The 24508-nt window shown below is 39.3% G+C and overlaps 1 protein-coding gene and 1 long non-coding RNA gene across 4 annotated transcripts in view; one reads left to right on the top strand and one right to left on the bottom strand.

Annotated features, from left to right (window-relative positions):
• The window catches only part of LOC134672657 (mitochondrial 2-oxoglutarate/malate carrier protein), a 45508-nt gene that overhangs the window by 7861 nt on the left and 13139 nt on the right, over positions 1 to 24508 (top strand). For both annotated transcript variants that reach the window (XR_010099362.1, XM_063530615.1), the window contains exon 2: positions 22793 to 23011. Coding sequence is in view for 1 of the 2 variants with exons in the window: in XM_063530615.1 (XP_063386685.1) it covers positions 22793 to 23011 (219 nt within the window). In the remaining variant the exon portion in view is untranslated. The remainder of the gene's footprint in view (positions 1 to 22792; positions 23012 to 24508) is intronic.
• On the bottom strand, positions 8285 to 15661 carry LOC134672638 (uncharacterized). Of its 2 annotated transcripts, none has more exons than XR_010099359.1 (3): positions 15562 to 15661; positions 11927 to 12115; positions 8285 to 9704 (listed from the first exon to the last, which is right to left on the bottom strand). It is a non-coding gene; the product is annotated as an uncharacterized LOC134672638 (long non-coding RNA). The 2 variants fall into 2 exon arrangements; XR_010099358.1 differs by having other exon boundaries at positions 8285 to 9079.

The following is a 24508-nucleotide window of genomic DNA, read 5'->3' as shown; positions in this document are numbered from 1 at the left end:
GAAATTCAAAAAATCTTGGGCTGGTCACACTTTGTGTAGTAGGAATTATAGTTTTGATACTAGATAATATTTTTGGTATTCTGTGTACAAGTAAGGTACCTATGGAAATAAGTTAAATAAACGTTTACGTGCACTCAAAGCCAGCTTACATAATTTCTACCACTATTTAAAGTACAGTCAACGACAAACACATGTTTACGTTCCAATATTTAGATTTTATAGATATTTTTCAGAACTTTTAGTTTATCCGTTCCTTTATACACTTGTCCTGTTTATGAGATTCAGGCATTAATAAATTCACGTACTTAATCAAAGTAATAGGCAAATGTTAGAACTAGTACTTAAAGTATCAAAATATTTATAGAGCACCAACCTCCTAATTTGTTTACATTTGGTTAGGAGTTGTAAACATTGCAGTTTTTCGTTATACAGCGCTACACGTCGACTTCGCACATTGTCGTTATTATTTACGAGCTTAAATAATAGTTTGCGAACATCACTCAGTATAGAAATTATTAATATTATTTACAATAAACCCTTATAAACCGCAAACAATTTGAATGAATGACATAAATTGTCAACTCACGTTTAGCTTTTTTTTTAAATCATAGACAATTGGTGATACAACAACGAAATATCTGTCAACAATTTTTGGCTAGCCAGACTCTATCTATTAGCATTTCAATTATGTTTATGTTTAACGAAGATATTGAAGCTTCAATTAATCGCTATTTCGTTCCGCTGTGTAGCGTTTATCGATATATAACATGATTAATATCGACTTTTGACATCCCTAAAAGAGCACACATATACGCTTTTACGCACTAATACACAGCCTGGGCGCATCAAGAAAGGCAACACTTGATTTGAAGTCCACCTTGTCAACAGTATGGTTGTCCTTTTTTGACAAACGGCATTTTAAAAGAGCGAGGAGAGAGAAATGATACTAGTTGCTGCGTCGTGAAAGAGAACAGAAAAGGTTGGGCCCTTGGCCCACGCAGTGCAAGTGTCATTTAAACGTCATAATTTCATAGAAGTTTGACGTTTAAAATAACACTTTCACTGCGTGGGCTATCAAATCCGCTGCAGACTTGTATAGTACGATAGCTGCCTTTTAGGACAGTAAAAAAAAAAGTGGTCGGCCAAATCCTGTGTTGGCAGGTTAATGTGTCCGACCAATTTTGTGGTACCACGTAAGAGCTACAATTTACCTCATCGAAAAATAGAATGAAACAAACGGATTATAATAGCTTAATAAGCCTGTTGACTTATGGCTTAGTCGGCCTCACCTTAGCCGGGCAGTTTTTGCAGTCCGACCACATTTATAAAGAATAATAATTTCTTTATTGAAAATATGGTTTCTTCGCAGCTTGAACTTAACTTAATAATGCTAACTGAAAAAAGTCATAAGTAAATGAGTCCATGGAGGTCTTAGAGGGCTTTAAAAAAAAAGAAAACATTCAGTTCAAATTTTATTCATAAATCTATCTACTTAATATCTAAATAACGTTTTCTAACTACCGACGTGGTTTCAGAGTAACACTTACGTTGAGATGATGTCTCACAGGTGTCAAAAATAAACAGGTTTTCATCGATTTTTGACAAGTTTTGAATCGTATATCCTACTTTTCCACTACAGATAGAATGAGGAGGCATAACTGACATTTTATCACGCCAGGTGGCGCCTCCATAGTGGAGTTGCTGTCACTGTCAAATCACATACATTGTTTCCAATAAATTGTAAACATTCTCCTTTTTTAACCGACTTCCAAATCCCAAAGGAAGAGGTTATCAATGCGGTTGTATGTTTTTTTTCTCCACAATACTGCAATAGTGTGCGACAAATTGTGGAAATATACCTATAGGATCTCCCTTTTTTCCCAAGGACCCGATATGCATAAATCGGTGAGAAAAAGCTTTGAGTACCAAAAACTAAGGCAAATGACAAAGACCGTTTGTGTAGGCTGCAATTTAAGGAAGATAAATATTTTGGAAAGAGTAAATACACAGGTAAGCTAAGTTTTAACGAAGTAGTACATAATTTAGGGCATAATGGCTTGGCTACACATGCTGTATTCCATACGCATCATGACTTTGTGTACCTATCTGATGGGCGGGCGTATATGAAACGCCTTCTTGTACATGCAGGTGATCTAGGTATACACCAAAGCTTAGTTTTCAATCGAACACTTGTAATATAACAGGAAAAACTGCACGTGAGCCTTCCAAAATTTTAATAAATGGTAAAATACACAAGATAACCTCACATATATTAAGTGATTATCTTTGTATCAAATCAGCCTTTTTTCCATCAACTGTAGCATTTCTCCTTCGAAGCTCGGTTAGTAGAAAAAAAATTCCCACCTTTTACCAGTGGTAACTACTGGGAATAAAAATTCCCATTAGGTACCACCAAACCGAGTTGGTGGTAACTACTAGGATTTTTTTTTCTCAGTAGTTACCAGTGGTAAAAGGTGGGAACTAGTGGAAATAACCCTTTTATTGTTAATAATTACTGTTAATCATAATCATCTTGTTATTTCTTCGACTCGCAAAGGCGTTATGTGCCCTTCAAACCATTTTATCTTATACATTTCATCTCTTAATGTCCAGTCACAATGTGTGGCATCAAATTTGATGCAAGTGGATTCTGCCGCACACCGCCACATTGAATTTGTGAAAGCCATCCGTAACAAGCCATACGTCAACAGGTTTATTTTAGCTATTATAATCCGTTTGTTTCATTCTATTTTTCGATGAGGTAAATTGTAGCTCTCACGTGGTACCACAAAATTGGTCGGACACAGGAACCTGCCAACACAGGATTTGGCCGACCACTTTTTTTTTACTGTCCTCAAAGGCAGCTATAGTACCGTACAAGTTTCATACGATTTTTCGATAAAAAATTTTTGATGATTTTTTTATAATTTTGGTCGGACTGCAAAAACTGCCAGGTTAAGGTGAGGCCGACCAAGACATACGTTAACAGGCTTATTTTAGCTATTATAATCCGTTTGTTTCATTCTATTTTTCGATGAGGTAAATTGTAGCTCTCACGTGACCCAATAAATCTGGTCGGACTGCAAAAACTGCCAGGCTAAGGTGAGGCCGACCACTTTTTTTTTACTGTCCTCAAGGTCAGGTATCCTACCATACAAGTTTCATTCTATTTTTCGATGAGGTTTTTTTTGATGAATTTTTGTCCAACGTTTTTGCCATTTGTACAAAATCTGCCAGGTTAAGCCTAGGCCGACCAAGTGCGTTGGAAGCTAGGTAGTCATTGCCTACATTAAATGTACTTAATCTATGCTTCCATAAATATATTTACTATCATTATCAATATATTACAAGACGTTGCACATATGTCGTTGTTTCACTTATATGCACACCAATATAGCCTAATATAACTGGAAAGCCTGGCAGGCTAATCTTTTAACACGTTGGCTGCCATGAACATTGAACATCACCGTTGGGATCACGTAATCTTCTCTGTGTGCCCATGAGCATCACCAGTAGAATCGAAAGCTCGTTACCTCTTTATTGACCTCAGTAATAAATGTATAGTCAGATGCTGGGATCACTAAATTTGTAAGGGGCGTGGGAGATACACTTTAGGTGAAGGAGGTGGTGGGCAGCCAATGTGTTTAATACTTCGTTTATGTTTGGTAGGCTTAATTTTGCTGCCCTTTTTAGGGTACTTACCGTAGGGAACTACTACGTTAAAAAAAACCTATGCTAAAATAAAAGGTAAAAAAACCTATTTCTATCTAAAGAGTTTGTATAGGTGTAACTGGGTCACAGCTGAATTCTTATAATGCAAACCGAAGGGCTATATGCAAGAGTACATGTTAGGTCCTGGTTTCAAGACTTGGCCCGAAAACGAGCAATAAGACATATATGTGCGATGAGGGTCGCCTTAATGCGAACCAGGTATGTTGCGGATGCAGATTTTTTATGACATCCGCGGATGCGGATATTTAAAGCCTCACATCCGCGGATGCGGATGCGGATGTCAAGATTTGGTACTCAAAAAACGTCAAATGTTACATATTTAGTATTTTTTATTTAAAAAAAAACGAACCGTTTAGTATTTGAACAAGAATATAGGTGACGTTCCACGGCAAAAGGTACCTTATGGCGGCTGGCGCTTACGTCGCATGGCGCCGCAATAATATTGGAGCGGCGTTAATAATAGCGTAAGCGCCAACCGCCATAAGGTACCTTTACCTGTGGGACGTCACATAGGTGTGTTTTATTTAATAAACAATAACTTGGCCGGTTTTTCGGGATCTAGACGATTTCGTTATATATAATGACGAAATTACCTAAAGGCCCCAGTACACAGTGAAGGATGGGCCATGCCACACCCTGGCCATTGTGTACAGGGGGCTATGCTATGGTATGCAATGGCGGACGACTGCCGTCAGTTGTATCAGCCGTGGTGAGCAATCGGGGAGTTGTCGGTTTTTTGGCACACTTCAAAGGAATCGTGGCGTACCGTGGCCTGTGGTGTTCACACAGTCGCCATTGTTTGTTTAGTTTCTTGAATTTTTGACCGCTTGATTCAATGTTAATAGCACAAAATGTCATCATTGTGGAGCAATGAAGAGACTTATCAGTTTATTATAGATTTATATGAATCAGAGTCTGCAATTTTTTTTTTTTTGATGGACCATTGTGTGATCACCTACGTGATATAGGCCTACTGTTGCGCATTGCAAAGCATGGCTTGGCATGGACCATCCTTGACCACTGTGTACTGGAGCCTTTACACTTACGCCAGCGGTGCCGTCTCTAATACGTTCCTGTTAGGTACCTACTTGGTCGACATCCGCATCATGCGGATGCTCCGCATCGATTTTATGCGAATGCGGATGTTGAAAATAATGCGGATGTTCCGCGGATGCGGATGCGAATATTCGCAACATCCCTGGTGCGGACTCTCGTATTACTTGACAGAAATGTGGACGATTATGCCGTTCAAAAATTGTGTCATATATATATATATAGCCACGAGCGGTCCTGTCGCTAGATCACAGATGCTGCTTAATTATTTTAATCATCTGTAAATATATAAAAGGCCTGATGATGATGCTTTACGCGGCCATTGCCAAGATGAGGGGGGCGAAGTGCACCTGCCGTGTTAATGCGTCGTTTAATTGTACATAAGCCCGAAGTACGGTAAAACCTAGGATTTACCGGAAAACCCCAAGTTTTACCGATGCTGATCGGTAAAAGCCCGAAATGTCAATCAATAATACCGGTAAATCAAAGAAAAATCCGGTAAATTGAGGGCCGCAAGAACCGTTACGGGTTTGTATTTGTAACGTCATAGAAGCGTCGGTTCCGCCAGCATCGTTGTTTAATCTCTCTCCTCACACAAAACTAGTGTCCGACCGAAGGTTGGAGTCTGTGCTCAACTACTTATCCTGAAGCCTGAAGCACGGCTTTGACTCCACATGAAAGTTCCCCTCACGGGGGCACTTCAGACTTTTAGGCCCAGGTGAAGATCGATACCCAGCCTTGCGATATTGTCAACAAAAAATTTGGGGCTCGCTGCGCTCGCGTTTTTGGCTGTTTTGGTTGACCCTGTATCTACATGTTAGCTTGACTGGTGAATGAATAGAGTTAGACCAAGAAAATTCTGCAATGATTTTGATAGCATTATAAGCAGTGCAGTGCAACTAGTGCAAATGTTATTTATACGTCATTATTTCATAGAAGTTTTGACGTTTAATAATAGTCCGGTGGCCGGCTGCATGAAACAAACCTCATCAAAAAATAGAATATACCTACCCTGTAGAGGTACCTGACATTTAGTAGGTAGTGACATTCATTTATACAAATTAATAATAAAAATATCATTTAAAGTATATAATTATGGTCCTATTTTCCCGCACTAGTGCGTAAAATAGCACTTTTCGTGCGTATGTCAAAAGCTTAAAGGGCCATGTACTGTAAAACGTTGTACGATACACGTGCGAATAGGTAATTTGCAAATCGTGTGGATTTAAAACACTCCCTTCGGTCGTGTTTTAATTTATCGCCACTCGTTCGAATTTCCTCTTTTCCGCACTTGTATCGTAAATAACTATTCGCCGCCCTAGGCCCCAGGCCCTGTATAGCCGCCTCTTTCAATAGCACTTGAAAGAGGGTTCTATGAGGTTCATGTTGTTCTAACTAAACAGTGATAGTGATACGTTTCAGCATTAGAACATTATATTTTTCACCACACCTACTCGGAAAGGCTCTCTTAGCACTTCAAAAACTGATAGCAAAGTTGCATTTTATTCACATGTGAGGCAAAGTAATCAAATGCAAATTTTGAGTTGTTTTCTTATGTTTGCCGGTAGAACTGACTTTTATGATGATTTTGGATGATAAATATTTAATAGGTAACATTAATTTGGATTTGATTTTGTTTGATATTTTACATTTAATATTTGCTTCGGGTCGGTGTGGTGAAACATTTTGTGTTTCACTCGGGAGCAAATTTTGTTTAACCCTCGCGCTTTGAAACCCTCGCAACGCTCAAGATTCCATTTTTTTAACCACTCGCTACGCTATCGGTTCAATTTTGGAATCTTTCGCTTGCTCGGGTATCAATATTAGCACGAGCGATTGAACAACAACTTTGCCCCCGAGGGAAACAGATAACTGTTACTGCGGGGCGGGGGCGGGGGCGGGCGCGGGCGCGGCGGGCGGGGGCCTGGCGACAGGGCTGTTGACATGAATCGCGAATATATAACATGTTATATGTTTACCATACCATAATATTAGAATGCTGCAAGTGTATATTTGCAAGTGTAAATATGCTTAACAAATTATTTAAAAATATTAATCAATAATTATCATGATAGTATTAAGGTTCAAATCTATGTAACGGCTCATACGAGTTAACATGTTTTGGTAATGTATTTAGGACGATCGACCACCTCGATGTAGACGAGTTGAATCTTAATACTATCACGATACGGGATACGGATTTAAAGGACATTGTTGCTTTAGCACGTGGCTAGGTATAATAGAGGTAGGTACGGGAGCTAAACCGCCCGTAGGTATAAAATAAATAATGGTTTTTGTTAAAAGCTTAGGGTCTTAGGCGTAAAAATAAGGCATAGGTATATACTATAATAGTAGATGCAAATAATCCAATTAGCTCCAGGATGGTAGTGTAATATGTGGTTCGTATACTTCGTATGCGTGCATGTGCCTCCATCAATTGGTTGAACAAGACAGATTCGAACTGTCGACCTCCGTCTGTGGTGATGTGAAGAGCATCAAGCATGCCAAACCGAGAAATCTACCAAAACCAAACCAATCTACTAAAAGTTTGCAAAGCTCACCGTTTCTACTACTGTTTTAACATTGTTCTATTGATAAATTACTTGGCTATCGGCTACCATAGTATTTGCGGATTCCTGAATTCGACGCCACTTTTATTCTACACGTCGTGAAAAATATTGCGGCGTCGATTTTGGCGTCCTTTGTGTGACGTAACACAAAAAAAAACACATACATTTTCTTCATTTTGTGTTACATTCTTTCATATTTTTGTGAATATTCCATTGTGTTACCTACACTTTTTTGCAATTCACTCGTTTACGGGTTTTACTAGTGCTGCACTCTGGCAACAGAACATTGTATTCTCTATCGCCATAATTTGTGACGTTTTCAACCAAAAGGTTAACATTGTCGGTTGTCGACGAGGCTGATTTCAAATTGAAGCTTTATGGAAATAGCGCCTTATTGACAACAGATAATAAGAACCCATTTGGTTGAAAATGATACATTTGTCCCTATTAACATAATTTAGCCATAATTTCATGAAAGCATTTTTCAGCTTTAGGATGTGCATATGCAGTCATGCACATCTAAAGCTGTAAAATACAGACTTATAATTCGAAATGTAATAAGTGACTTAGGAACATATTCCGATTGATCAAACTTTAATTATTCTATGTGCGGCAATTAGCACTGTACGTAAATACATACCTATTTCGAAAATTTAACCGGCCATATGTAAGTACTTACTGCAACTACAAAACGTTGTGCGAACAGTTAAGGTGGTTCGCTTTCCATACAAAAAACAATTGCGTTATATTAAGTAATTACACACTATTAGGTACTTATGTAATTGTTTTTTTTTTGTATGGAAAGCGAACCACCTTAATTGCCAACGAGAGGCGATAAATTGAAACACGATCTATAGGTCAGGAAATGAATGCTCAAAAAACGTTGTAGAGGGAAATGCTAGGAACAGTTTTTGACTCCGTAACTTTGTTTGGACTATAACTAGTCTACCCCCCAGCACCGGGGCTACAGCCGGGGACTTTTGATATGTTCACCTCCTAACTAGTCCAAACAAAGTTACGTAGTCAAAAATTGTGTTCCTAGCATTTCCCTCTATAACTTCTTATTGCTTGGCCTACTAAGGGAGTTCTACTTTTCGAACATGTATGTTTGGGACTGCTTCTAACTCGACCTAGCAGAGATACTATTTTCTTGCGCATGATTGCCAGAAAACTTCTAGCTTCGCAAAACATGCCAGATGCACTACATCTACGAGGTAAGCCCAACAGCATTCTGAATGCATTGTTATACTGCACTTTTAATGCATCGTAGGCTCGCTTCGTATAGTTAACCCACAGGCCACTCGAGTAAAAGGAATGGCAATATGCTCTAAAGAGCGTTGTACCTTGACATTACTGATATTATTAACATAAAAGGTTTACATTTGCTCCATGTGAAGCTGTTGGAGGAAAGAAAATAATAAAACTCATGAACTTTCCTTTTCAATATTTTACTGACAGGTGAATAGGTTCTAAAAATGTAGTGCAATTTCCTTTACCTTCGTATTTTCTCGGATACGTCCGAACGTCTCATATATGCTACTTGTATTTCAGTCAATACAAACAGTACTGAGGCGAGGTTGACTAAAGTAGCTTTTATACCTAACTATTCGTATCTTCCCCTGCAATTGGCGACTCACACGAAGACGTCAGTCGCCCGAGGCGCGCGACGCACGTCCGGCGCCGGCGACTCAGCAGAGACTCATTCTGGCTGCTTGTATCAGCTCCTGAAATTTGAGAATAATTATATTTAGAATATTTGTTTAAAATGATTTTATCAGTGCAACATGAACTTTAATTCACTTTCATAACTTTCCTGGCTTATTTTATATAGGCCCTACATACATAGATGTCGCTAGAAATAGGTACGTAACTTTTCTGAAAACCTAAATGTTAAATGTTTTAAAATTATGCCTGCTTATATGACCTTGTATTATCGTAGTTTATATAAACTGATATGTCGTTTTTACAAACACTCCCTCAGTGGACTTGTTGTACAAAGTAGCAACAAAGGTCTTTCAAATTCTGAAAGTGTCATTACGGGATTGTCCATATGAGTATGACACCAACGAAACGGCCAAGCCGTACTGTTTGACCAAGATGTTGGCTTTATACTGTTAGAGCTTATAAAGTTAGGAATGACAGAGTAAAAGTCTTGGTACCTACTACGGGATCTGATAACTTTTTTAGTGTAAAAGCTTTATGCAACTAGTCTTGGCAACACTTTACATTAAATGTTTTCGTGGGTTGTTCTAACCTCAAAAGTAGTAAGGTTGTCTGGAAGAGATCGCTTTTTAGCGATAAGACCGCCTGTTGTTTAATCTCTTCTTCCTGTATTATTTGTATTGTTTTCTGTAATGAGGTGTGCAATAAAGAGTATTTGAATTGTATTGTAGTATACTGTAATTGAGGTAATCTGAAAAAAAAACCGGCCAAGTGCGAGTCGGGCTCGCGTTCCAAGGGTTCCGTATATTACACAATTTTTAACAATCAGTGCCGGATTAAGATATTTTGATGCTTTAAGCATTTCTAGACCATGGTGCCCCCTCTCCCTAGGGTCATCAAGATTACATTGATTTTTTTTGGTAAATTGAGAGAAGTTCAATGCCGCATTACAGCTGAGAATGGAAATCAGTCACATCATTTTATCACGAAAATTGACAGTGCCGTTGCAGTAATGTTGCAACAGATTACCTAATACTGCTGCAGTCGCCACCCGAATGTCACCTTTATCATATCTAAGAAAGTGATTGAAACGCGAGCGAAGCGAGCGCGAAAATTTTTCGATATAAAAACGCAATATGATAGACAGTTGTACATTTTTACTTTTAGTATGGAAATCAGTCACATCATTTTATCACGGAAGTTTTAATTATTTTTTATCATTTTATTTGCGATAAAAAAGGTTATATACAAGTTGTTTCTGTAAAATTATACATTTTTAAGTCCCATCTTTCTTAACTGACTATGCAGCATGCAAATTTTAGTGTAATATATACCTAACTTAACCTACTTAAACTAGTTTAATACAAATTAATTATCAACAACAATAGAAATAAAAATACACTGTCAATTATGAAATAATAATATATCATGTATCTATCTCAAACAAAACCACTTCAATTAACATAATTTAAAAACTATATTGTTGATTTACAAGGTATTCATTAATAGAATAAAATGTCGAAGACAGCAGCCATTGAAAAAGTGCTCTTTTAAATTTACTATTGGGCAATTCTCTTATGTTGTTGGGTAACTTATTAAATATATTGACACACATAGCATAACAATTTTTCTTAAAAGTGGCAGTTCTTTGCATTTTATTTATGACCAGCCTGTTAGTGTTCCTAGTATTTCTTAGGAATACTTCGTTGGCTGTTTTAAACAGGTCTATATTTAACTTAACTAAGTTGACAGTACTTTGCAACAGAGTAATGTTGCTGCAGTCGTCACCCGAATGTCACCTTTGTCATACCTTAGAAAGTTATTGAAAAGGCGAGCGAAGCGAGCGCGAAAATGTTTCGATATAAAAAACGCAATTTTACTTTTAGGCCGAACCAGGCCCGAATCCTGGCATTTTGGTGCTCCCCCCTGAACGTGGTGCCCTAAGCACGTGCTTGTTTTGCTTATTGGTTAATCCGGCACTGTTAACAATGTATTTTTTATGTGAAACGTGAGTGAAATCTAACACTTTAAACTCTCGCGTTTTGTACATATATTTAATTACACAAACGGGTCTACCGCGTTTGGACGCGCGTTTGGTTGGCGTTTGTGGGTTTGTTGGGACGTCAGTCTTTCCGTGACCACAGCTAGTGCAACTCAGCTGAAACGTCGGAATTAAAGGTAAAAACAATGAAATTATATCGCGGTAGACCCGTTTGTGTAATTAAATATGTGATTGAAATCTCTTTAAAAAATCCGTAGGGGTCGGATCTAAAACTGTAATTAAGTCCGACTCACGCTTGACTGTACATTTATAATAGGTTTTCCTGTCATCTATAGGTATAGACCTATTTTATGTATTTTTTTCAAAATTTTGGACTTAGTAGTTTCGGAGATAAAGGGGGGGGGGGGGGGAATGGTCATTTTTTGCCTATTTTCTTGAATAACTTCTAAACTGTTTATTCGAAAATTATAAAAAAAATATATTTGAGATCCTTACAATAAGCTCTTTAATTTGATATGTAACATGATATAATTTGAATTTTTTTTTTTCATTTACCCCCCAAAAGTGGCCCCCATGTTTAAAATTAATTTGTTTACGTTACATGTCCATATTTGGGTCACAAACTTACATATGTGTACCAAATTTCAACTTGATTGGTCCAGTAGTTCCGGAGAAAATCGGCTGTGACAGACGGACAGACAGACAGACAGACAGACAGACTGACAGACAGACGCACGAGTGATCCTATAAGGGTTCCGTTTTTTCCTTTTGAGGTACGGAACCCTAAAAAGGACTATAATTATTAAAATCATTTAAATTAATTAAGGTAAATGTGTGGAAGACTGTCAGGTAAGACGACAAGCTCTTTCAATCCTTCAACTCTTGCACTTGTGCATTCTCTACTTACAGAAGTTTTGTAGAGCAGAATAAGCGAATCCATGTAGATGTAGTGTAGGGACGCTCGGCAGGAAGCAGGTGGGCTGTCGATCACGTGTTGCGTTCATTCAGCCCAATTCCCTAGAGTTGGAGCTGCAGCTAGGTTACTGTCCCGGCGGCATTAAGTGCCACACCATTCTCCTCGAATCTTCTTGTTTTCCTGCAGAACAGAAGAACATCTTTAAGTTCGTTTTCTTTCAGTGTGTCTTTACCGAATGTATTATATCGCGGTGCCGCATACATGAATTACATGATAAGTTCGCCTTTGTACTAATGATGTGTGTTCTTTCATGTTTTATGTTTCTTTTTGTACAAGGACTATACCAAACAAATTTAAGAATATCCACAGATGGCTCAAAAACAAATGAAGGGACCGGATGTGGTGTCTTCTCGGAGGACCTGAACATATACATCTCAAAACCCCTGGGTTACACTGGGAACACAATACGGGATTCCAAGCTGAATGTGTAGGAATAATGGAAGCTTGCAAAGCGATAAAAAGACGAGAAGTAAAACAAGAAAATATACTAATACTGTCAGACAGTAAATCAGTACTGCAAGCACTAGGTAGCTACAAACTTACATCGGAACTCATACTTGAATGACATCGAGGCCTCACTGAAGTGAGCAAAGAAGGCAACAAAGTAACAGTATAATGGATAAAGGGGCATAGTGGATCAAGAGGAAACGATGCAGCGGATGAACTGGCCAGGAAAGGTTCAGAAACCAGCTTCACAATAAGTTGTTGTTGTCCTAAGGCACCCCAGAGGTGCAAAGGGCCTTCACAAGCTCGCGCCACGCCTTCCTATCTTCAGCGACCACTCTGGCCTCGCTCCAGCTCAACCCGACCGCTCGTAGTTCATTTGTGACGGACTGCTGCCAAGAGTGTCACAATAAGTACTGGACTAAAATGAACACCTGTAGGCAGACCAAAGAACAAAACTACAAGCTTACACCAAAATATTACTAAAAACACCCAGACACGTTTTACGATTACAGTGAGTTTTTTAATATTCCACTAGTAATTTAATAATTAATACAGGCGTGACATTTGTATAGTACCGATATAAATTACATTCTCATTGTTAATAATAATTTCGATATATTGCAAATTTTAACGATTAATTTTATTTATATAATTTGGATTATGTTTACAGGTATATGCACATAGAATACTAGACCAATACTAGTACTTATATGGAAAAAAAGACATGTAACAAATTGTTATCAATAAATTTTTCATTTCATTTCATTTCATTCATTTCATTTCATTTCACACCAACTACGCAAAATAGTAGGATTAATCACAGGTCATAACAGACTAATCCAGCGGTCGGCAACCTTTTAGCAGCCAAGGACCAAATAGTAGTTACCGAAGTTGATGCGGGCCTTCTTCTTCTTCTTTCCATCCTGTTACCCCCTGCTGGGGTGTAGGGCTCGAATCTTTTTCTTCCACTGACTCCGGTCCTGGGCAGCTTGGGTAGCCTCCTCCCACCCCATCCCCAATACACCCAGCTCTTGCTCCACAGAACGGCGCCAAGTCGATTTAGGGCGACCATGTTTCCGTTTGCCGGGCATCTTCCAGGTCAGGGCCACTTTGGATAGGTGGGTGTCAGGTTTCCTGAGGATATGTCCAATCCAATGCCATTTCCGCGTCTGGATCTCCTTGTGTACGGGGGCTTGTCCGGTTATTCTCCATAAGTGAGCGTTTGTGATCCAGTTAGGCCAAAAGATATGTAGGATTTGCCTTAAGCATTACTTGGAGTTTTGTCATTAGGTCTTTGCGGACAAACCAGGTTTCGCACCCGTACAGTAGCACGGCCTTTACATTGGAGTTGAAGATCCTCACTTTAGTTCTTCTCGTTAGGATAGAGGAGTTCCACACAGGTTTAAGCTGGCTGAATGCAGCTCGGGCTTTGTTTATTCGAGTTTCAATGTCAGCCTCCGTTCCTCCATTCTGGTCGACAATACTGCCCAAATAGCAAAAGCTCGCCACTTGTTCGATCTGGTTTCCCTTAATCAGCAGCGGAGTTGAATCGGTGGTATTCTGGCGCATTTCCTTTGTTTTCTTGTAGTTAATGCGCAACCCTTCCTTTTCAGCCTCCTCTGCTAGATCTTCCGCTTTATCTTGGAGTTGCTCACGCGTGGTTGCTATAAGACAGAGGTCATCTGCAAAGTCGATATCCTCGAGGTCTTTTTCAGATGTCCAAGGCAAGCCTCTTCGACCTTTGCTGGTAACCCTGCACATCACGTCGTCGAGCACCATCAAAAATAGCAGTGGGGAGAGCAAACAACCCTGTTTGACGCCTGCTGTGACATCTATACTCTCAGTGAGTTTACCCTTGTGGAGCACTCTACATGACGATCCATGATAGAGTGCTTTGATAATGTTGATCAGCTTATCTGGCACACCGTTAAGCTTCAGGACCCTCCATATGCTTGCCCATTTTACCCTATCAAATGCTTTTTCAAAGTCCACGAATAGGGTAAAAACCTCACACTGCATCTCCCGACATTGTTCTAGGACCATTCGCAAGAGGTTGATCTGGTCCGCACATGAACGCCCCGGCCTAAATCCTGCCTGCTCTTCTCTGAGCTTGCTGTCGATCACTTTTCCTGCCGCCGCTGCACTAATCAAACACCTACATAATATGGGTAAAACAGACAGCCCCATGTGCAGAGTGTGCATGGAAGAAGAAGAAACAGTAAAGCATATTCTCCTACACTGTAGGTAGAAGGTAGAAGTATACAGGAACCAATACCTAGGGACTCCGTGCACATTGAAGGAGGCAGTTAGCGACCTGAAGACACTGCTAGGTGTCATGGAGGAGCTGGGGCCACCCCATAAACACAATTTTTTTGCTCTTAAGTAGTAGTTTTTGATGGTGTTTGACCCATTGATCAGTGACCCAGTCTCAGTTTTTCTGATAAACAGCTGTCTTAATGGACTCACCAATATGTTTTGCAGAAACCTCCACCTTGTAGCATACACCTTGTTTTCTCAGTCAATCTCAATATAAATAAATATATTGGGACATTTTTACACAAATTGACCAAGTCCCACGGTAAGCTCAAGAAGGCTTGTGTTGTGGGCACCCAGACAACAATATAATTATTCAATATACAAATATCTGTCTCATCAAACAAATAAATTCCCTAACCAGGATTTGAACCCAGAACCATCAGCTTCACCGGCAGGGTCACTAGGCTAGGCACCCACTAGGCCAGACTGGTTGTCAAATATAACCAAGATATTCTTTTGAACAAACTGCCATGTCACTGCTGGTTTCAATCTGTGCCCTTCATAATCTACATACTTACTGCTGTCTGTCTCTCATGCAGTCTAAAAAAATTAAGTGTGGGGTACAAACTTGGTGTCGGTCGAAAGTCGAAACCCTCTTGCCTTATCTCCTGATCCACCTTTCAATACTGGTCATCACTCAAGTAATTTTCCAAATTTCTGGGAATACTTCTAGCTCGAGACAGAGGTTAAATATGTGCCATAGCGGCTCCGCCAGCACCATGCTGTACAGTCCATACGCACGAGGGAATACCATGCGGACACGAAGATTTTTTTAGCTTAAGTTGTTGAATTGCGGCACTTACCTCCAACTTCGGCTTCTCCATTAATTAATATTTTTTCAGTACCTCGTACCTCTACTGAGTCTACTGTTTCTTTTTTTTTTTTTTTTTTTTTTTTTTTTTTTTTTTTTTTTTTTTTTTTTTTTTTTTTTTTTTTTTTTTTTTTTTTTTTTTTTTTTTTTTTTTTTTTTTTTTTTTTTTTTATGGCTTTCCCCTCTTGTGTGTATTGGCAGGAGGGATTTTGCCAATGACGACGTTTTAAGACGTACCACGCACGTTAAGAATGTTCGGTGAATAATTTTGATTTGGTGATAGGAATTGTGCTGGGAACCTAAAACAAAAACATTTATTGTTATGGACATCACAGACAACACAAGACATAATGTACAGTTTATTAGAAAAAGAGCGGGAAAGGTGATAGTTTTGACAGTTAGGTAGCATGCCAACATAAGGAGAAAAATAAGAAATGGACAATAGATATAAGATGACAAGTATTATAGAAAGAGTAGAGCAAGTAAAGCCGTTAAAGTTTTATATTATTTTCTTGTATGTGTTTAAGAATAATTCCAGTGATGGGAGGATCCATGAGAACCAGAAGCGTTTGAAAATTGATAGGCCGCGGAATATTTTTCGGTAAAATATCATATAAAGAGTGGTTAAGTCTGTTGCAAGAAAAGAAAATGTGTTCCGTCGTTCCTTCGTCAAGACCGCACTCGCATAAAGAGCTATCCCGCACCCTAATTTTTGCAAGGAATACAGGAGTGCAGACGTGACCCAAACGAAGCCGGCAAAGTGTAGACGTGGCCCATTTACATGCAGAGCGAAAACGGAAGAACCATGGTTTATGAGGTATAATTGGCTGTATATTTCCGTAGTGTTTCCCTACATGTCGTCTAGAGGAATCCCATAATTGTTGCCAATCATCCCTTAAGTCACGGCGAGCTTTAATCATTAAGTCAGATGCGAGAACCATGTTGTGAGTCTCCGATCCATTGAGAGTGGCTTGCTTAGCCCACATGTCGGCATCCTCATTGCCGTTAATCCCACAGTGACCCGGAATCCATATCAATGTTACCTGTAAGCCTATTTCTTCACATCTGTATAGTAATTGTTTAAGCTTCAGGATGAAAGGGGAAATCATTTTCATTTTGAGCTGGTTACCAGATACGGCTTGGAGGCAGCTTTTGGCATCAGAGAAAATGATAACTTTGGGAATTTTGTGAGACTCAACGTATGAAACTGCTTCCATTAAGGCAATTGATTCCCCAGTGAAGACGGAGGACTGCGAAGGACATTTATATGATAAAAGAATGCGGTATCTAGGGATCCAGATTGCTGCTCCTACACAGCTATTGGGGTTTAATTTTGATGCATCTGTGTAGATTGGTAAGAAGTCTGGCCATTTTTCTAATTCTTTGTTTAATTTAATATTAGCTCCTAGATCATTTTTATTGATATTAAAATCTAAAATTACATTTGGGCGGAAAGTGAAACAATTATATTCAAATTCAAATATTGGATTCTTGTCGGTGCTATAAAGTGAGGAAGGGAGGTTTTCAATTTTTCTGAAGCTGTTAATGAATCTTGGTGTTTGTTTATGAGTCCAATATGCATTTACAGATACCAAAGATGAGAGAGCCTTTAAGCGAGGAATGAGGGGGTGGCTGGATAATGAACAAGCCCTCAAAACATATCGGTCTGCAAGGAGTTGCCTGCGGAGACAAAGAGGAGGATCCACACACTCAACCTGCATGCCATTCTTTGGTGAGGATCTCATGGCACCAAGGATTATCCGAAGACATTTGGCTTGGATAGCATCTAACTTCTTGAGAGCTACTTTATTGCATGGTTCTAGAACAAATGTACCATAGTCCATTTGGCTACGAATTAAGGCATTGTAAACAAGTTTTTGGCAGTAGGGATGAGCACCCCACCAGACCCCAGAAAGGGATCGGAGCACATTAATGCCTTTTTCACACTTATCAATGACATGCTTTAAATGTGGAACGCCAGTCATTTTGGAGTCAAAAATAACACCCAGAAATTTTACACTGCTGCTGTTGGGAATAATCTGGTCTTCATATTGAAGAATAATATTAGGAATGGCATGGCGGCGGGTAAAAGTGACTGTGCAACATTTGGAGGGTGAAAGTGAAAGACCATGCTCATCCAACCAGTCTTTGAGGTACACGAGGGCCTCATTCAATCTAGAAGACGCTTCATCTAAATTGTGAACTGCGGTATAGACAACCAAGTCATCGGCATATTGCAGGATGTTGCAGAAGGGGAGGACAGATTGCTCAACATCAAATGTATAAAGGTTATATAAAAGAGGGCTGAGAACGGAGCCTTGGGGGAGGCCTTGCCATACTGTTAAAGGTGGGTAGAAGGTATTCCCAGTTCTAATTTTAATGGTTCTTCCCATGAACAACCTGCAGACAATTTGTACAATTCTCGCAGGTATGCTCAGCTGTAGCAGTTTTGCTCTGAGCAGAGGGAGTTGCACATTGTCGTAAGCAGATGAGATATCTAGGAAGCACCCAACAAGTTGCTGCTTCTTAGAGAGGGCCAGTCTAATATCAGAAGTTAAAATGGTTAAACTGTCCAAGGTACTTCTTCCCTTGCGGAATCCAAATTGGGTATTAGCTAGAATTCCTTTACTCTCAACCAACCATTCCACTCTGTTCTTCACCAAGTGTTCAAAAATCTTTCCTATCGTTGCAGATAATGCGATAGGGCGGTAGGAAGATGCTTGGCGAGGATCTTTGCCTGGTTTCAAGATTGGGATTACTACTTGGGACTTCCAATCCTCAGGGACTTCGCCGGACATGAAGAACAAATTGAAGAGTTTTAGAAGGTGGTCTTTGGAAGGGGGGCTCAATTTTTGGATGAAGCAATACGGGATTCCATCTTCTCCAGGTGAGCTGTTACGGAGACCGGTTAGAACCATGTCAAGTTCTGAGATAGAAAAGGGGTTGTCTAATGGAACTAGATGTGAAACGGAAGCTGGATTTATACACCTCTCTTCTGGGACAGATGGAGGGGCAAGTTTGTTTGCAAATTCCTCCAGCCAGGTAGATGGATCGCAAGATGATGAGGGATCGGACTTAAAAGATCCTCGAAATTTTTTGATATTTCTCCAAACCAGTGAAGATGGGGTTCTAGGATTAAGGCTTTCGCAAAATCCTTTCCATCCCTTCTTTTTTGTTTTGTTAAGAAGGCGTTTGGTTTGGGCAGAGATTTTTTTAAAAGAAGTAAAATCTGCTGTGAGTCCAGTCAAATTATACCTCCGTTCTGCATCGTCTCTCTCCTTAACTGCTGCAGTGCAGTCCGAATTCCACCAAGGTGGGGATGGTAATTTAGAACTAGAAGATTTTTTCTTAGGAATATGATTATCAGCTGCTTCTAGAATTATAGATTTAAACAAGGAATACTTTTCAAGGGGACTTATTGTATGATCTAATACTTTTAATTTTTCCTCAACTTGAGCTGAGTAATTGGGCCAATCAGCCTTATCAAGCTTATATTTTAAAAGAGGTTCCGGAGATGGAAGAGGAGATACTGAAGATGGCTTAGAAATTATTATAGGAAAGTGATCACTTCCGAAAGATTGATTTAGAACCTGATAGGAGAGCAGACTAGAAAGATTAGGAGAGCATGCAGACAGATCTAAGACCGACTTGGGGTTCTGCCCAGGGTATACTCGGTGAGTGGGAGTACCATCATTAATAATTATTACATTGATATCATCAAACAGGTCAATGAGAAATGAGGAGAAAATATCGCTGTATGAAGAACCCCAAGAGGTGTTATGGCAGTTAAAATCGCCTAAGATCAGGAGGGGATGAGGGACAGAAAAAAAGAGAGTAGAGAGATCAGGAATTAAATTTAAATTTGGATGAGGAATGTAAACAGATATAATATTTATACCCATGACGTTAGCTGCGACAGCGTTAATTTCATCGGAGTGGGGGGGAAGATGAATTTGTGTGAAGGGATATTTCCTATTAATCAGTAATGCACTACCTGCACGACCGTCATTGCGGTCATCTCGGAGGCATGAGAACCCAGAGATCTTAAAACGAGATCCAGGTCTCAGCCATGTCTCCGAAATGGCCGCAACGGTCACAGAGTGCTCGTTGATTATGTTGATCAAATCAGATTTTTTTTGATTTACACTACGACTATTCCACTGTAGGATATTGGCCATAGGGACCTTTGATTGAAGCTAGTTCTTTTCTGATGGCAGCAAGATGATGGGCAACGTTGTTCGGTATACAGTCGCTAATCATGGCGACCCAGTTCTGCATTAGAGCTAACATAAGTGACACACTATTGTCATTAGAGGGCTCGCTATCAAAGGGGGGAAGCGAAAGAGCGTGTCCATTTGGTAGTTGAGACGAGGGAGTAGAAATTATATTTTGATGTGCAACGCGGTCATAACCGGGGGACAGAGGAGTCCTTGGTCGAACGGGTCGGTATATAGTCTGGCGGCGGGATTGAGAAGCAATCGGTACGGCTTGTGAACCAGAGGGAGCCAAATCGGAAGAGAGAGAGTGACGAGGGGCTTCTGGAGCTACAGGGCTGAACATGGTGTTTGTAACATCAGAGTATGTTTTCCGAACGGTGGGAGTACGTGCCGCAGCCTCCTGATAAGAAATATTTTGCTCTGACATTAACAGTTTAATCGCCTTTTGTCTACCAAATTCTGGGCAGTTTTTATCTGTGGCAAGGTGGCGACCTGTGCAGAAAAGGCAGGAAATATGTTCCGGAGCAATGTTGCAGGTGTCACCGGGGTGTTTTTTGGCACATTTGTAGCACCGCGCATCTGATCTGCATTGTGTTTGAATGTGACCAAATCGCAGGCATTTCCGGCATTGAATAGTTGGCAGCACATATACTTCCACATTTAGTGATGTGTAGAATGCATAAATCTTAGATGGCAAATTTTGTCCTTCGACTGTGACAACCACAGATTGGGTCGGGACCCATGATGGTGGACTGCCTTCTTTGAGGACCTTGCGCTGAAGGCGGCGAGCTTTTAGAATTTTGCCAGTTCCCTCTTTTAAATCAGTAGCCGAGACAAATTCCTCCATTGACCATTCTACTGGGACTCCGCGAACAAGCCCCATGCGGGACACGTGGTATGACGGGATCGACGCTGTTAAGTTATTACGAGCTAAACAGGGGTTTTCAGTTAGCTTATTGGCAGCATCTGCCGATTTGCATTCGACCGCAACGCGATTACGACCAAGAGACTTGATGCCATCTTTTTTGATATCCGGAACACTGTCCTTTGCGAAAATTTGACCTATTCTGATGGGTTGGAGAGAGGACCCCGCATTAGGAGATTCAGTTACTCGTGAGATATGCACTATAAATGGGCCACTATCTTTAGTGTCGTACTTACGTGTTTCGTTATCAAGGTCGGGGTGTTTATATAAAGTGGAAATAGATGCATTGCTCATGTCACCCTGTGTTGGTCTTTTTTCATGTGGTTCACGGGACAAGTCGGTTGGTGTCAATTCCAGAGATTTAGCGTTTCTTTTCCTTGTTTGAGTGTCAATATCCATTGCTACAGAATCATTCGTCAAATCCGTGGAATTGCCACCACCGGGGTCCGGCGGCTTCTCCTTCTCATTCCCTGACATCACTGTGTTACTGACTCTCAGGCCAGGAGATTTGTATGTGTTACAGTTTAGAAATAACTAATGTTGTTAATAAACCGTCACCAAGTATACGTAAGGAAGGAAAGTTTTATTTATAAGGATAATAACCTAAAAACCGTACAGACTCACTCAATGCGCTTCTGTCAAAAAAAAATCTACTGTTTCTTTTATTAGAATTCATTTTATTGTATTTGTAAACCAACAAGTGTCAATACAATACTGTCAATGTCACTGAAAGATGGCACTAGAAAAAACCGATTATTTTTAAATTGTCAAGAGCTAATGTCAGAACGTCCCTACTAATTTTGACAGCTCCCTTAAAAAAAAGAATCTCTCTGGTTTTTGGCTTCCTATTATTGGGTCGTACATTATTGGGTCGGGCTTTCTCGACCTGTACCAATAATGCGCAGCCCAATAATTGAAAGCCAAGGGACTCAAATTATTGGACGCGAATTATGGGGTCGTACATTATTGCCCTGTGAAAAGAGTGGCTTCGTATTATCGCCCCGGACCAATATTGCGCGGCCCGAGAATGCACAACCCAGGAATGTACAGCCCAATAATACGCGTCCACCATGGACGCCTATTATTGGGCTGTACATTCTTGGGTTGAGCATTATTTGGTCGTACATTAGTGGCTCCCAAAACAAACAGGTGTTTTCTTGAATATCTGTTTGTACACTGAATGTGTATTTTTAATTATAATTTTATAAATTCAAGGTGCTATTTTCGTAACTATTACAAAACCGTACTTATCTATAAGTTAAACCTCAACTAATTTTTCGAAAGTTTAACGACCTTGCCTAATAGTACTTTCATTTTAACCTAAATATATGAACCATACACTTTGGTCGTTACTATAAGTATAGTTTATTACATAATCTATGGTATACTCCATGAGCCTAGAGTAGTACCTAGACTGGCTATAAAAAAACTAATTTAATACTATAGTTCGTTTTTTTTAACGTTACAAAAAAGGAAAACAATCTTGATATGTCTTTTAATTGAAAAACACGTTTTAAAAATAAGTCACGACTCACGGCAAATATGTAACAATTATGAATCTTATACGATTATTTCTATTCTTTTGCTTTCATAAGTAATAGTTACTGATTTTAAAAAAGCGTTTTTAATTAAAAGACATCTCAAGATCGTTTACCTTCTTTCTAATGGATTTTTATTCGAAATAAAAATATTGAATTGAATTGAATTAATGCTAAAAAAGAATGAACTATAAAATATGGCTTTTTTAGTTTGCAGTTTTAATTAAATATCTTTTCAAAACATAGGTTCAATAAAAATCCTATATTATGGATCTATTTTATAAACAAATCACAAAAAACTGTAACAAATATGTGAAAAGGCATAATGAAAATGATAAATCCTTTTAATATATACATAATGTACTTAATATTATATGAATAAGTTTGTTTTAAGCAACATTGAGACAGGAGATTTTTTTTATGAAGATACTTACCCATAATTGGGTTTAAGTTCTTCAATAATTTTCTGTTTTCAGTTTTCTGTACCAAAATTTAGCTCTCAAAGCAATTCAAATGCACACTAAAGTATTAATTTGTCTACAGCATGGCTGCCACCTGTGTGGTCCAGCCGTTGGACCTCATCAAAACTCGGATGCAGCTGAGCGGAGGCGGGCGCTCCTCCTTCACAGTGGCCGGAGAGATAGTCGCCAGAGAAGGCTTCGTGGCTCTCTACACTGGTCTGTCCGCTGGTCTGTTGCGACAGGCTACGTACACTACTACCAGGCTTGGAGTATATAATATACTCTTCGACACATATAAAGAGTAAGTGTTTAAATTATGTTATGAACTGGTCGTAAGAGTCAACGTGATAGGGCGATTAATGAAAGTGTCTTTCTCTTTGCACGGTTTCATAAAGTTCCTTATTATAGTTATTATCATGTCGTTAATCACGTCCATCAATACTGGCCACCGACCAATAACGGACCACTCTAAATTAAAAATGAACACACTCTAAATTACTTATATTCACCTATAAACAAAATTCATTTTAGTATAAGGTTTCAATAACTGGCCAGCCTTCAATAACCAGCCACCTTATACTAAAATGAATTCTGTTTATAGGTGAATAGAATTCATTTTTAGTTTAGGGTGGCCATTTACTAACAGGTGGCCAGTTACTGGCGAATTACGCTACATCAATCTTTTTTGTTGTCTGTCAGTTTTGAATTCCATGACACCAACATATGATTTAGTTAATGGGATTGCCTTAAGGCCTTAACCCCTTCAGTGCTAGGTACTCAGGAGTCGTTGTCGTTATAAAAGCACTTTACCTAAACGCTATGTTATCCGCTACTGCTACGCCGTACTGCTACAAGCGTAGCTCAGCTATGAATATGTGATTTAGGGCTATATGATTTTAATTAAGTAACTGCTTTTTTGTAAAAGAAACATACCTGTTCAGATGAAATGATTCAGTTTCATGACATGATATTGCAGGGAAATGTCCGTTTATTATTTTTAAAGTAACTACCTATTTTGTAACTATAACGATAGTATTTATAGGTACTTTACTGAGATATACAGCCATTTAAGGTGCAGTGGGTTCAGAAAACGAAGTTTTTAAAAAGCCGTAGCATTCAAAAGCATTCAATTAGCAATCTTGAGGGCTTTTTCTAGTGATTCGAATCCTAAGAAGTATTTACTGGACAGATATACAGTATGTAGTGCATAATTGTTTCCCATGATATTTTTAGGGTTCCGTACCCTAAGGGTAAAACGGGACCCTATTACTAAGACTTCGCTGTCCGTCCGTCCGTCCGTCCGTCTGTCACCAGGCTGTATCTCACGAACCGTGATAGCTAGACAGTTGAAATTTTCACAGATGATGTATTTCTGTTGCCGCTATAATAACAAATACTAAAAACAGAATAAAATAAAGATTTAAATTGGGCTCCCATACAACAAACGTGATTTTTGACCAAAGTTAAGCAACGTCGGGAGTGGTCAGTACTTGGATGGGTGACCTTTTTTTTTTTGTTTTTTTTTTTGCATTATGGTACGGAACCCTTCGTGCGCGAGTCCGACTCGCACTTACCCGGTTTTTTCAGAAACGTTCGTATTTGTTTGCTACTTCAGTCAACATACTTTTTATCCGCGACTGACTGAAATAGCATGACACGTTTGTACGTTTCAGTGAAAATACGATGGAAAATAATTACCTATGCACTACATCTGTACCTACTTATTATTTCATTAAGAATTGACAACAATACGTAATATTTTACGATACTTTGGTGTAATGAATTCTTGTAGCCAAGG

Source organism: Cydia fagiglandana, chromosome 17 (genome assembly GCF_963556715.1).
Source record: "Cydia fagiglandana chromosome 17, ilCydFagi1.1, whole genome shotgun sequence".
Taxonomy (NCBI): Eukaryota; Metazoa; Arthropoda; class Insecta; order Lepidoptera; family Tortricidae; genus Cydia; species Cydia fagiglandana.
Note: the sequence above shows the minus strand (reverse complement) of the source record. Positions and strands in the feature narration are given on the sequence as shown.